At 44.9% G+C, this 15,577-nt stretch overlaps 2 protein-coding genes across 2 annotated transcripts in view; both read left to right on the forward strand.

Annotated features, from left to right (window-relative positions):
* The window catches only part of LOC143989614 (uncharacterized), a 68,894-nt gene extending 56,859 nt beyond the window's left edge, over window positions 1-12,035 (forward strand). The window contains exons 2-7 of the mRNA XM_077489832.1: window positions 899-1,228; window positions 1,345-1,442; window positions 1,532-1,660; window positions 1,740-1,904; window positions 2,013-2,154; window positions 9,900-12,035. Of these exons, the coding sequence (XP_077345958.1) occupies window positions 1,144-1,228; window positions 1,345-1,442; window positions 1,532-1,660; window positions 1,740-1,904; window positions 2,013-2,154; window positions 9,900-11,146 (1,866 nt within the window). The 5' untranslated portion in view covers window positions 899-1,143 and the 3' untranslated portion in view covers window positions 11,147-12,035. The remainder of the gene's footprint in view (window positions 1-898; window positions 1,229-1,344; window positions 1,443-1,531; window positions 1,661-1,739; window positions 1,905-2,012; window positions 2,155-9,899) is intronic.
* Window positions 1-15,577, forward strand: part of LOC143986892 (uncharacterized) — a 133,079-nt gene that overhangs the window by 73,408 nt on the left and 44,094 nt on the right. The gene's annotated exons all lie outside the window — the stretch shown is intronic.

The raw sequence follows: 15,577 nt of genomic DNA on the forward strand, positions 1-15,577 counted from the left end.
ATGTCTCTATGGTCACCATAAGTGACTTCCTCCCCTCCCCCCTCATCTCCTTCATTATGTAAGTCATGCTGAGATCATCTCCCATTGGCTGAGCAATATTCTCATTGGTCTCTGAGCTCCTTCTTGCTATTCCTCGTCCTGCCTGTTGTTTCCTTGGATTGATTTTCTGTGTAGTGACCCCGGCTTCATCTCTTGGATGCGCTCGTCTGTTGCTTGTCCTGACCTTTATCCTGATTCCTGGATTTCCTCCTCATCTCTCCTCCATATCCTCTTACACAGCTTTTCTCCACACCTGCAGTGATCCTGGGGGGTGGAAACTTGGCACCAGCACTCAGCAAAATCCATCCCCACCATTAGGAGCTCTGGAGAAAATCGTCTGCTATTTACACTCCGTTCCTCCGCACGTCACCTGATCACATGAGAGCTTACTTTCACACATTCCTGACAGATTTCTGTATGGTAAAGGTCAAAGTTCACTCTTCACTTTAGGAGAGGTAGGACACACCCAGGAACAATGATTTGGTTTTCATGGGAGCATCATATAGAGGATCCCTCATATTTCTCCATCCAAATGTCCCTCCATCCAGAGTCTATATGTCCTATGACATCACACTGACCTCACAGCTCCTCCTCCCAATGTCCCTTCATTTGGCATTTTTTCTGATGCTCTTAGGGTGTGGGTGGACCCTTTGGATCCTCACTAACAAAGTGGGACTGTTGGTCCTGCGTTGTATGTAGTGATGTCAGAATACCTGCAACAAGCATTTAACCTGCATAGTGTGGGGGTCCTGTGTAAATGATACCTCAGTGTGAAGTGGGGCTTTAATAAAATGGAGACCTGAATGGTGAGGTGAGGAGGATTCTGTGAATATCATTTGATTTTACTATTTGTGTTCAGATCTAGAGTTTTCCTCCTGTGAAGTCTGGAGATCATATGACATCACATTGCCTCCACCTCCCTCCCTGATAGAATAGAGAAATACAAAGAAGATTCTAGAAGTCACCAGAGAGATGATGGAGGAGAGGTGAGGAGGATTCTGGGACATTATCCAGTAACAGACAAGGGATGTGTCTGGATGGTGACTGTATCATTGTGTGTGTCAGGTTCCTATAAGGTGTCAGGATGTCACTGTCTATTTCTCCATGGAGGAGTGGGAGTATTTAGAAGGACACAAGGATCTCCACAAGGACGTCATGATGGACAATCAGCCGCCCCTCACATCACCGGGTAAGAGGAGACTTTATTGTAAAGGAGAGAGCAGTACAGAGGGTCCACCTAGATCCCCCATCATCTGATAAACACATAGAAACAATGTATTCAGTCAGTGTGTGTGTTTCCTACAGATGGATCCAGTAATGGGAACCCACCAGAGAGATGTCCCCGTCCTCTGTATTCCCGGGATTCCACACAGGAAGATCACACCATCCCCCACCATCATCAGGTAGATGAGGAACAATCACTGATAGTATCATTAGGATCTGTACATTATCTGCATTGTTACCATTTATGTCATTTTTATTATATATTCAGAGTGGAAACCTGAGAGATTCTAAAGTCGAATTTACAGAAGAGATAAAAGAGGAGGATGATGAGGATGGGTTGATGGAGGAGCTTCTAAAAGAACACAAAGATCTGTACACCATCCCTCACCATCATCAGGTAGATGATTGACAATTATTGGTAGTTCTGATTTATACACAGCATGTTTGTTACAATGAATGTTTTATTATATATTCAGAGTGGAGACCTCGGGGATGACAATATTGATGTTAAAAAAGAGTATAAAGAGGAGGATGAAGAGTATGGCGTGATGGAGCCACCTAATACCAGGAACCCACCAGAGAGATATATCTGTCATCTGGATTCCACACAGGAAGGTCCCAACATTCCTCCATATTGCAAGGTTGGTGGGACATAGCATCTAGAACATGGATAATATTTTTTTATGTGATGTCACAATAATAAATCTTCTATCTTACAGATGATATTTTCTCTAATTTTCTTGATTTAGAGTGGAGATCCAATCGATATAGAATTTGAGGTGAAATCAGAAGAAGAAGAGAGGTATGTGAGGGATGATCAGCAGTCTATGGAGGAGGATGGAATAACGGGGACATTTATAGAGGAGGACACTCCTACAGAGATCAGCACAGGTGGGTCATTAACACTAAATACATTCCTCCACCCATACTGCTCACTGATTGGTCCAGAGTAGGGCGGGGGCTGGGTGATATCAGCCTGTAATCCCCTGGTCACTTTCCTGAGCTGTGTTCCCCATCCTGTATTCCTGGATTTCTCTCCGATAATCTTCCTTCTCTGTGCTGCCGACACAATTTATGTATCTAGACTGGATTTATGGAGGTTCTGGGGTTCAGCTGATAGCAAAGTTTTAGTTTTGATCTTAGATGGTACTAGGCACCTGGGTTATAGGCCTTGGGTCTCATTCATCATGCCCGAGTCTAGTAAGATCTCCGATAGAACAATTCTCCCAGGGTTACTTGCTCTGTTGTCTGCTGGCTGTGCCGGGTGGAGGGATATGTCTGTATAGTCTCAGACCCAAGTCACTGAGTGCAGTCTCAGTAGATGGGAGGCAGCGGTGTGGGACCTCTGCAACTTGTCGTTAAAAAGAAAAACTGCGCTGGAATAACAACTAAAAAAACTGCAACTAAAAAGTGAAATACACACCAAACAAGTAAAGAACAAAAAAGAAGCTGCGAGGGATCTTCAATATTCAAAGGACATTGTGAATCCATCACCACATAAATTGAAGGCTTACCAGCTATACAAGCTTTTAGAGCTTGTGGCTAATACCCAGCCAGGGCCTTTAAATCCTCCCGATACCTTCAGAGCCAAGCGTTCCTGAAGACTTGATGTGTATCCAGCAATCAGACAAGCAGCCAGGAACATATCCTCCGTGAGTGAGTCAAGCCCATAAAAAGAGAAAAAAAACGGTCCGCCGTCTGGGCTTAGACGTCACTCCTCTGAGAGGAGGACAGACTCTTTACAATGAACACCACCTGGTTTTACCGATGGTTTTACTGATTTTATGGGCTTAACTCACTCGCCGAGGATATGTTCCTGGCTGCTTGTCTGATTTATATAGCGCCAACATGAGGGCAGACAGTACACTTACAATACAAATCAATACAGGAGGGATCAGAGGGCCCTGCTTGTTAGAGCTTACAATCTATGTGATGGTGAATTCACTGTGTCCTTTGAATATTGAAGATCCCTCACAGGGTGTTTTTAACATCTATTCCCCGTTAAGCATTTTGGAAGAGACTTTTACATATTTTTATTTTAGTTTTTCACATTTTAAATTTTTTGTTATATTTGTTGGTTCACTTACCATTATTTATCTGCTGAATTGGTTGCTTTTGTTTCACTCAACAGGTTACTTTTTTTTTATCACTTCCCAGGATTCACTTGGTTTATTATATTTAACTGCATTTTTATTTCTGACCACCCTCTATTAGTTCAATACTGCAGGGTTTTCAGCATATTTGTCAACCTAATCACAGGTTTATTTGTCCAGTAGATCACATTCATTTATTTCATTCCTTATCAGCGCAGCTTCTTTTTTGTTCTTAACTTATCTCAAGTAAATGTTTAAGCTTCAACTGAGTATCAATATTATGAGTCCTCACCCTTACACTGTATAATTTATATTGTACATTACATACTCCTGACCCCTGCACTATATAATCTATGTTGTACATTTTTCTAATACTGTATAGTAGGGATGAGCTTTCTGTTCGGGTCGAACATTGCCTGTTCGCCCGTTTGTAGAATATCGAACATTATGGGCCGTTCGTGCTAAATTCAAGCGGCGTGTAACGGCCCATAATGCACGGTGCATTGCTGTATGATGATTGGCCAAAGCATGCACCATGACCTGCATGGTTTGGCCAGTCCCAGTGCCCTCAACTAAGAGAGCCATAATTGGGTGCCTTTGGCCCATCATGGCTCAGGGGGACTAAGTCCATGCCCCACACTATAAGGCTGCCTGCACGTCGGCCCTGTGTAGTGTGTTGTTGGCATGGCATGACAGAGAGTCTTATTTAGATTGAGTAGGCAAGCAGGTTATTCAGTTAGCTGCAGTGTATTTAATATATACAGAGATATATGTAACATATTTCTGAAGTGTATCAAGCGTGGCCAAAACAGCAGCCACTTGGGCACCGCATGCTTGACCAGACATATGACAACCTCCCATACAGTCCGTTGGCAACAGCACTTAAAAGACCCACATCAAAGAACAAGGCGGACCTCTACTTGCTCCTCATCAGCTGGGATCTCCAACCCCGCTATACCTCCGGTCCTCTAAGAAACCTGCACTGAGAGGAATGAAGGTATAGAAATAGGTGTCCCAAGTACTTGCGACCAATCTGCTAGCAGTACACCAATATTGGATTTTAGCAGGCAAATTTCCCTAATCCAGTTGCTAAACCGTCAAAAGAAATTCGGTCCTAGCCATCCACATGCTTAGCGTCTGAATGCTAGCTTGGCCAAATTGCTAGCACTGTAACTGCTGCCTTTTCAGCTGGTAGACTCTGCCCCCTTTCATGAATTTGTGGAATATGCGGTACCTCAGTGTCAGGTTACAAAACTTCATTTCTTTTCACGGAAGACCATTCCGGCCCTCTACCAGCATGTGGAAGGCAATGTCTTGGCCTTGTTGGACAGGACAGTCAGCAGTAAGGTGCATATTACTGCTGACTCCTGGTCCAGCGGGCATGGGCAGGGACGTTATCTTTCCTTCATGGTGCACTGGGGAACTCTCCTGGCAGCTGGGAAGGATGCAGGACAGGGTTCAGTATTGTTGCAGCTTGTTCTGCCACCACGCCTCCAAAATGCTGATGGTGATTCTGCCGCACCTCTCTCCTCCACCCCCTCCTCTTCTTCTTCCTCTATGGCCTCTTCCTCTGCAGATTTCTCCTCTGAACCAGCAGTGCTCCGTAGGCATTCAAGGGGCTAGGCAAGCACTCAGGCAAAAAGATGCCATGCAGTGCTTGAGTTGGTCTGCTTAGGGGACAGGAGCCACACTTGGGTAGAGATTCTGTCAGCTCTGCAGGGGCAAGCTCAAAGGTAGTTGATGGCAAGCCAGCTTCAGCCAGGAATGGTTGTATGCGACAATGGCACCAACCTCCTCTCTGCCCTCTGACAAGGACACTTGATCCATGTTCCCTGTTTGGCTCACATCCTGAATTTGGTGGTGCAGCAGTTCTTGAGCAGGTACCCTGGCTTACAGGATCTCCTGAGGCAAGCCAGGAAAGTCTGTGGTCATTTCTGCCGGTCATATAATGCCAGCACGCGGCTGGCTGACATTCAAAGAGAATGCAACCTGCCCAAGAACCGCCTCATTTGTGATATGCCCACCAGGTGGAACTCAATGCTGGTAATACTGCAGCGGATGCACACGCAGCAGAGGGCCATCAAAGAGTACCTGTGTGAGTATGGCACCAGGGTCAGAGGAGCTTGGCTATTTTTCACCATGCCAGTGGCTACTGATCAAGGATGCATGCACTGTCCTGTCACCATATGAGGAGGCCACGAGTATGGTGAGCAGTGACAGTGCATGCATCAGTGATACTGTCCCTCTTGTCTTCCTGTTGGAGCACACGCTTCGTGGAATGATGGACAGGGCACTTGACGCAGAACAGCAGGAGGAAGAGGAGGCCTTCCTTACCTCTCAAGGCCCCCTTTATCCAGATACTAGTATTCCTGAAGGCCTGCCGATCACACAGGAAGAAGAGGAGGAGGATTGTGTCAGCATGGAGGTGGAGGATAACACTCAGTATCAGCAGCAGTCTTCAAGGGATTGTTTGCAGTCCCCAGAAACCCATGGAGTTATATGTGGCTGGGAGGAGGTGGTTGAGGATCATGTGATCCTTAGTATCCCAGAGGACTCAGGATCAAATTCCTCTGCAAACGTGCGCTGCATGGCCTCCCTGATCCTGCAAAGCCCACGAAAGGACCCTAGGATTCATGGTATCAAGGAGAGGGATCATTACTGTCTGGCAACCCTTCTTGATCCACGTTACAAGGGTAAGGTTGCAGAACTTATCCAGCCTTCGCAGAGGATGAAACATCTTCGGGAGGCCTTGCAGAAAGGTTTGTACAATGCGTTTCCAGAGCCTGGGAGGTTACAATTTCCTGGTGCTGGACAACGTGTTGCTAAGGCTTCGTTCAGTCACAGAAGGAGCGGTGCAGAAGGTGGCGGGCTGACCAATGCCTTCAGACAATGCTTCAGTCCTCAGCACCCAGGTCTGATCAGTTCCAGCAACCATCACCAGCGTCTGAATTACATGGTGCAGGAATATCTAGGGGCAAGATCAGACTTGGAGGCATTTCCACCAGAATATCCACTGGGTTGCTGAGTCTTGAGGATGGACCACTGGCCAGAGCTTGCTCAATATGTAATTGAGCTACTGGCCTGTCCTGCATTCAGCATTCATTCTGAAAACACATTCAGTGCTGCTGGAGGATTTATAACCGATCGGAGTGCACCTGTCCACAGACTCTGTTGATCGGCTCACATTCATAAAAATGAATCAGTCTTGGATCACCAGCTACCAAGCACCTGATGCTGTTATAACCGATTAGATTTTTCTATGCATGTGGGATCCCTTGAAGACTGCATATGCTGAGTGACTATCCTATTATGCTGAGTGACTATTCTATTCCTCCTCAATCTTCATGATGATAGCTTCTAGGAATATTTTCGGTTCAGGCCCCCCCCCCCCCCCACTGCCTAAGGCCCAATTTTTCTGCCCCTGTTTAACAGGGGCGTGTAATTACAATTTTTGATCTAATATTTCACAGCAGGGCCTGTTCCTGTGCTGAACACAAGTATCTGTGAGGCTTTACAGTGTTGTACCACCACCGCCTAAGGCCCAGTTTTTATGCCCCTGTTTAACAGGGGCGTGTAATTACAATTTTTGATCTAATATTTCACAGCAGGGCCTGTTCCTGTGCTGAACACAAGTATCTGTGAGGCTTTACAGTGTTGTACCACCACCGCCTAAGGCCCAATTTTTATGCCCCTGTTTAACAGGGGCGTGTAATTACAATTTTTGATCTAATATTTCACAGCAGGGCCTGTTCCTGTGCTGAACACAAGTATCTGTGAGGCTTTACAGTGTTGTACCACCACCGCCTAAGGCCCAATTTTTATGCCCCTGTTTAACAGGGGCGTGTAATTACAATTTTTTATATAATATTTCACAGCAGGGCTTGTTCCTGCGCTGAACACAAGTATCTGTGAGGCTTTACAGTGTTGTACCACCACCGCCTAAGGCCCAATTTTTATGCCCCTGTTTAACAGGGGCACGTAATTACAATTCTTGACATAATATTTTACAGTATGCCCGTTCCAGCGCCCGCCAAGAGTAACTGTGAGGGCTTACAGTGTTCTGGTACCACCAACACCTAAGGTCCAATTTTCCTCAGAGGGTATAGGGCAGGCCGTATAGTATATACAGATGGTCCCCTATTTTCAAACATCCGACTTACAAACGACTACTTAGAAATGGAGGGAGACAACAGGAAGTGAGAGGAAATCTACCCCTAGGAAGGGAAATTCTCTCCTGTAAGAGTTAATATGGGAAAAAGGTGTCTCCACTAATGCTTTATCACCAATCCTTAGTTCCCTAATAACCCCAAATTTTCTAAATCCAATTGTCATTGGGACAGAAAATTATGTGAAATCTTCGGAACAAGGGCACAAACAACAAAACAAATGTTACAGGGGGGATAACCCTTCCCCATGTCATCTAAAAAGCTTAAAAATTTATTTTTTGGCTGGAGCTACACTTACTAGATGTACCTGTTCCAAATTAAGTTAAGAAACCTACAGTCCCTATCTTGTTTTAACCAGTAGACCGCCTGTATACTGCTGCTGTTCAGAGTAAATAGGGCCTGGGGGCCCCATGCTGTTTTTTTTTTATTTGGGTACGGGTTTCCCCTTAATATCCATTCCAGACCCAAAGGGCCTGGTAATGGGCTGAGGGCGGGGGGCAACATTACATTACAGCCGCAAGCAGTTTTAAATGGCTTTTATTTGTTTAGAAATGTCATTTTGTGCAAAGGTTATTCTAAACATGTGAAAAATGCGTCACTTTACAGGCATACTATAGAAACCTCCCAGGCATGATATTTAAAGGAATATTTCACTTTTATTGTTTCCCTTTAAGCATTATTAAAATCACTGCTCCCGAAAAAAAAATGCAGTTTTTAAGACTTTTTTTTTTGCATTGATACATGTCCCCTGGGGCAGGACCCGGTCCCCCAAACACTTTTTCTGACAATAACATGCATATTAGCCTTTAAAATTAGCATTTTAGATTTTTCACGTTCGAGTCCCATAGACTTTAATGGTGTTCGCACAAATTTTATGTCTGTTCGCATGTTGTGCCGCAAATTGAACCGGAGATGTTCGGCTCATCCCTAGTGTATAGTCCTAACTTTTGTATCCAATATAATAAGTTGCACATTACATAGTCCTGACTTCTTCTGCACCCATTTTCTACCAGCTAGACATTGTATATCTGATGATTTGACTGGCGCACAGACTTTTACAACCCCCACGCCATTTTTTTTTCATTTTGGCATGGGGTTCCCTTAATATCCATACCAGACCTGAAGGACCTACTATGGAATTTGGGGGGACCCCACGTATTTTTTTTTAAATTTTGTTTCGGGGTTCCCCTGTGGGGGAATCCCATGCCATTTTTATCAATGAACTTTTATTGTGTATTGCCGGGACCTACAGTTCATTATTGCCTCGAGGATTTTTAAATGACATTTTTTTCCTTTAGAAATTTAATTTTGCTCTCGGACTGTTGTAAACATGGGAAACATGCGCCCCTTTACAGGCATACTATAGACACCCCCCAGGTACAAAATTTAAAGGAATATTACACTTTCATTGTTTCACTTTAAGCATTATTAAAATCACTGCTCCTGAAAAAAAAATGCAGTTTTTAAGACTTTTTTTTGCATTGATACATGTCCCCTGGGGCAGGACCCGGTCCCCCAAACACTTTTTCTGACAATAACATGCATATAAGCCTTTAAAATTAGCACTTTTGTTTTCTCCCATAGACTTTTAAAGGGTGTTCCGTGGCTTTCGAATTTGCCACGAACACCCCAAATGTTCGCTATTCGGCGAACACCCGATGTTCGAGTCGAACTTACGTTTGACTCGAACATTGGGACCATCCCTAGTTACTACCATATGAGACTTATTAAACAGTTTATTATCCCATTATTATCATTTTGCAAACCATACGCTTCATTTAAAGCCCCCCCCCCCCCTTCTTGCTTGCTAGCTCCTTGCCTGCTTGTTTTTTTACAGTCATATTGACAGGGATGGAAATGCACAAACTTACCAGCCCATAATTTCTTTCAAAGTCCCAAAATCCTCCCCTCCTTTGCTTTTCATGTATTCCTAAAATTAAAAAACAAATGATGGGGGTCTTCAGGATCAGTCCAGTCTTCATCTTGGTTGTTCTCCCCCCATCCTCACTCTCTGACCTCTGGTGGGGCTCAGCCCCGCTGTTATTCATGACTAAATCATGGACTAAATAAGGAAGTGCAGGACTTCTTGTGTTGGGAAGATGGCAATGAGTGATAGAGGGGGAGGGGACACTCGTCCTATAATCCCCTCATCACTGTCACTCCTATAAAAGACAGTTCTCGTTGTTTCCTCACTCTCTGACTAAGGTCCATGAATAAAGAAATGATCTGGTAGGAGATCAGAGGACCCATTTACTAGTTACCTTGAGGGGGGAATTGTAAGATCCTCAGAGAAAAAGCTGCCTGATGTGGGCGGAGTCCTGGTTTAGGGGAACCAATCAGCTCATGTCTAGTAATAATCTTTGTATTTCTATTTTAGTAGATGGACGGGAGATGAGGAAAACCTCAGAGGATTGTCTCACTTTGTCTCCAGACTGTAAAGTAGAAGATGAAGACATCACACAGTATAGTCCAGGAGAAAACCCGACTACCTCAAATGTCCATCCGGCACCACACAGTGTAGATGGACCATCGTATTCCTCTTATCCTGAGGAACCTCAGACTGTGAGTCACAGTGCCATCCTTCCAACAAAGAAGAGGTTTTCCTGTACTGAGTGTGGAAAGTGTTTTATAAAAAAATCTGATCTTGTAAAACATCAGAGATCTCACACAGGAGAAAAGCCATATTCCTGTTCTGAGTGCGGGAAATGTTTTTCACAAACATCCACTCTTAGAAGCCATCAGAAGCTCCACACAGCTGAGAAACCATATTCCTGTCCTAAGTGCAGGAAATGTTTTTCAGTAAAGTCCAGCCTTTACAGACATCAGAGGTCTCATGTAGGGGAAAAGCCGTATTCTTGTCCTGAGTGCGGGAAATGTTTTTCACAAAACTCCAGTCTTTACAGACATCAGAAGTCTCACACGGGGGAGAAGCCGTATTCCTGTCCTGAGTGTGGGAAACGTTTTTCAGAGAAGTCCCACCTTTACACACATCAGAGATCTCACACGGGGGAGAAGCCATATTCCTGTCCTGAGTGCGAGAAATGCTTTTCAGAGAAGTCCAGTCTTTACGCACATCAGAGATATCACACAGGGGAGAAACCGTATTCCTGCCCCGAGTGCGTAAAATGTTTTTCAGAGAAGTGCGATCTTTACAGACATCAGAGATCTCATACAGGGGAGAAACCGTATTCTTGTCCTGAGTGTGGAAAATGTTTTTCAAGAAAGTTTTATCTTAACAGACATCAGAGATCTCACACAGGGGAGAAGCCATATTGCTGTTCTGAGTGTGGGAAACGTTTTTCAGAGAAGGCCAGTCTTTATAAGCATCAGAGATCTCATACGGCAGAGAAGCTGTATTGTTGTCCTGAGTGCAGGAAATGTTTTTCTAGGAAGTCCGATCTTAACACACATCAGAGGTCTCACACAGGGGAGAAGTCATTTTCCTGTTCTGAGTGTGGGAAATGTTTCATAGCAAAAGCAGATCTTGTCAAGCATCAGAGGTCTCACACAGGGGAAAAGCCATATTTGTGTCCTGAGTGCGGGAAATGTTTTTCAGTGAAGTCCAATCTTTATAAACATCAGAGATCTCATACAAGGGAAAAGCCACTTTCCTGTCCTGAGTGAGGGAATTGCTCCTCACTGAAGTCCTGTCTTCCTGTACATCAGGGATCCCACACAACCCTCGAAGTGTATTAGTGCCTTGAGTGCGGTAAATGTCTTCTATATGAATGTTGCTGGACATCAGCTCTCATGTGGGGAAGAAGCACACTCTGATATACACCTCAGATATACTCCATGGCTGATCTTCATCATGTAAGAAACAGTTAATAAGGAGATCAGAGATCACCAAAGACATGGATGAAGTGTTGTACCGTGTTGCCCATTGATAGCAGTAGAAAAAAAATGGAGTCGCTACCTTTCATTGGCTGAGTACACTTTGTGGTGTAAGCTTTCACAGACACTTAGAGGTCTATTTTTTTAAATTTGGAATGTGACCGGCATTCACCCAGCTGCGACAAGTTCTGGCCATATTTTATTTCATATGATCATTGGATTAATCTAATTTAATCTGGCTTTAACCGCTTGCCGACCAGCTCACGCCGATATACATCGGCAGAATGGCACGGCTGGGCAAAACAACATATGAGTATGTTGTTTCCTTTAATAGCCGCCAGCACAGAAATCCTCGTTCTGTCAGGGGAGAGGAGACATATTGTCTGTTCCTACTAAGTAGGCACAACGATATGTCTCCTCCTCCAGTCAGTCCTAATTTTTCATGGCTGAATGAACGCGTGCCACATTCATCCAATGAATTTTTCACAAGTAGACCCCTTAGTTTCCTTCATCATCAGACATGGTTTCACACTAATACCTGAGGATATACTCATATACTTGTACAGTAGTCATTGAAGGATATAAAGGGTACATTTCAGTGACAAATACACTACACATGTAATTTTATGGCACATACAGTGCCTTGCGAAAGTATTCGGCCCCCTTGAACTTTTCAACCTTTTGCCACATTTCAGGCTTCAAACATAAAGATATAACATTTTTATTTTTTGTGAAGAATCACCAACAAGTGGGACACAATTGTGAAGTGGAACGAAATCTATTGGATATTTTAAACTTTTTTAGCAAATAAAAAACTGAAAAGTGGTGCGTGCAAAATTATTCGGCCCCTTAACTTTCAGTGCAGCAAACTCACTCCAGAAGTTCAGCGAGGATCTCTGAATGATCCAATGTTGTCCTAAATGACTGATGGTGATAAATAGAATCCACCTGTGTGTAATCAAGTCTCTGTATAAATGCACCTGCTCTGTGATAGTCTCAGGGTTCTGTTGAAAGCGCAGAGAGCATCATGAAGACCAAGGAACACACCAGGCAGGTCCGTAATACTGTTGTGGAGAAGTTTAAAGCCGGATTTGGATACAAAAAGATTTCCCAAGCTTTAAACATCCCAAGGAGCACTGTGCAAGCGATCATTTTGAAATGGAAGGAGTATCAGACCACTGCAAATCTACCAAGACCTGGCCGTTCTTCTAAACTTTCAGCTCAGACAAGGAGAAGACTGATCAGAGATGCAGCCAAGAGGCCCATGATCACTCTGGATGAACTGCAGAGAACTACAGCTGAGGTGGGAGAGTCTGTCCATAGGACAACAATCAGTCGTACACTGCACAAATCTGGCCTTTATGGAAGAGTGGCAAGAAGAAAGCCATTTCTCAAAGATATCCATAAAAAGTCTCGTCTAAAGTTTGCCACAAGCCACCTGGGAGACACACCAAACATGTGGAAGAAGGTGCTCTGGTCAGATGAAACAAAAATCAAACTTTTTGCCCACAATGCAAAACGATATGTTTGGCGTAAAAGCAACACAGCTCAACACACCATCCCCACTGTCAAACATGGTGGTGGCAGCATCATGGTTTGGGCCTGCTTTTCTTCAGCAGGGACAGGCAAGGTGGTTAAAATTGAGGGGAAGATGGATGCAGCCAAATACAGGACCATTCTGGATGAAAACGTGTTGGAGTCTGCAAAAGACCTGAAACTGGGACGGAGATTTATCTTACAACAAGACAATGATCTCAAACATACAGCAAAATCTACAAAGGAATGGTTCACAAATAAATGTATCCAGGTGTTAGAATGGCCAAGTCATAGTCCAGACCTGAATCCAATCGAGAATCTGTGGAAAGAGCTGAAAACTGCTGTTCACAAACGCTCTCCATCCAACCTCACTGAGCTCGAGCTGTTTTGCAAGGAAGAATGGGCAAGAATTTCAGTCTCTCGATGTGCAAAACTGATAGAGACATACCCCAAGCGACTTGCAGCTGTAATCGCAGCAAAAGGTGGCTCTACAATGTATTAACGCAAGGGGGCCGAATCATTTTGCACGCCCCACTTTTCATTTTTTTATTAGTTAAAAAAGTTTCAACAATCCAATAGATTTCGTTCCACTTCACAATTGTGTCCCACTTGTTGGTGATTCTTCACAAAAAATAAAAATTTTATATCTTTATGTTTGAAGCCTGAAATGTGGCAAAAGGTTGAAAAGTTCAAGGGGGCCGAATACTTTCGCAAGGCACTGTAGATGCAATATTTTACTCAATTGTTTCAGCAAAATTTAAAAGATGAGGTTGCGCTGAGTAAATAGATACCCAACATGTCCATTCTTATAATTGAACGTGTCATTGAAATGATGAAAAACGTTGGTACTCAAAAACATCCCATAGGTGACACTTTAACCCTTCCGCCCTCCATGGATGTCATACTGACCTACAGCACTGCTTCCAGCTGGCCAGGTCAGTACTACATATGTCTATGGCATTCCCCCTTCTGCTATAAGCTTATGGTCTGCTGAGCTTCCCTGCACTCCACAGTGCTTCTTCTCTCCTCTCCCACAGGCTTCAGCTGCTGCAGGGGAGCCACAGGGAGATCAAAATGTCCAAATACATCCCTGCCACTGAACCCCCCCCTGTGCTGAGACCTTCTACTGATGCCCCAGAACCCCCTCCCCTGGCCAACTTCCCCTCCTCCCCTGTCCATTGGCTGCAGCTTCTGCTGGGGTTGGAGATCCGTGCGGTGTTCAGGATGGAGAGTTGGGGAGGGGGGTTTATGTCGTGTTTACCAGCCTCTTTTCAGAGCTTTTCTATTCCTCTCTAGTTCTGGATTTCAGGAAAGGGAAACAATTCCTCCAAATTCTATTGGAGGGGGGAGGGGTTTGGGGTAGTTTTGTACAAACCGGAGGTAATATAGAGAATCCGGCTAGTAATTGATGAGTGGAGATTTCACTGGAGAGTTCCGTTGAAGAGAATTCAAGGCCAGTGTGCACTGCTGGGGCCCGGAGTGTTCTGATTGGACCACCAATACACGTGTCATATTAATCTGGGGGTGTGCACTGCTGGGGCCCCCCGAGTGTTCAGATTCGACCCCCAATACATGAGTTATATTAATCTGGGTATGTGCACTGCTGGGGCCTGGAGTGTTCTGATTGGACCACCAGTACACCTGTCATATTAATCTGGGGGTGTGCACTGCTGGGGCCTGGAGGGTTCTGATTGGACCACCAGTACACCTGTCATATTAATCTGGGGGTGTGCACTGCTGGGGCCTGGAGGGTTTTGATTGGACCACCAGTACACTTGTCATATTAATCTGGGGGTGTGCACTGCTGGAGCCTGGAGGGTTCTGATTGGACCACCAGTACACCTGTCATATTAATCTGGGGGTGTGCACTGCTGGGGCCTGGAGGGTTCTGATTGGACCACCAGTACACCTGTCATATTAATCTGGGGGTGTGCACTGCTGGGGCCTGGAGGGTTTTGATTGGACCACCAGTACACTTGTCATATTAATCTGGGGGTGTGCACTGCTGGAGCCTGGAGTATTCTGATTAGACCACCAGAACACGTGTCATATTAATCTGGGGATGTGCACTGCTGGGGCCCGGAGTGTTCTGATTGGACTGCCATTACACCTGTCATATTAATCTGGGGGTGTGCACTGCTGGGGCCTGGAGGGTTCTGATTGGACCACCAGTACACCTAACATATTAATCTGGGGGTGTGCACTGCTGGAGTGTTCTGATTGGACCACCAGTACACCTAACATATTAATCTGGGGATGTGCACTGCTGGGGCCCGGAGTGTTCTGATTGGACCGCCAGTATACATGTCATATTAATCTGGGGGTGTGTACTGCTGGGGCCCGAGCGTTCAGATTCGACCCCCAGTACAAGTGTCATATTAATCTGGGGGTGTGTACTGCTGGAGCTTGGAGTGTTCTGATTGGACCATCAGTACACATATCATATTAATCTGCGGGTGTGCACTGCTGGGGCCTGGAGCATTCTGATTGGACCACCAGTACACGTGTCATATTAGTCTGGGGGTGTGCACTACTGGGGCCTGGAGCATTCTGATTGGACCACCAGTACACGTGTCATATTAGTCTGGGGGTGTGCACTGCTGGAGCTTGGAGTGTTCTGATTGGACCACCAGTACATGTGTTGGAATATTCTGGGGGTGTGCACTGTTTGGGCTTGGAGTGTTC

Source organism: Lithobates pipiens, unplaced genomic scaffold (genome assembly GCF_037356315.1).
Source record: "Lithobates pipiens isolate NorthernLeopardFrog02 unplaced genomic scaffold, aLitPip1_a1.2 Scaffold_18, whole genome shotgun sequence".
NCBI lineage: Eukaryota > Metazoa > Chordata > Amphibia > Anura > Ranidae > Lithobates > Lithobates pipiens.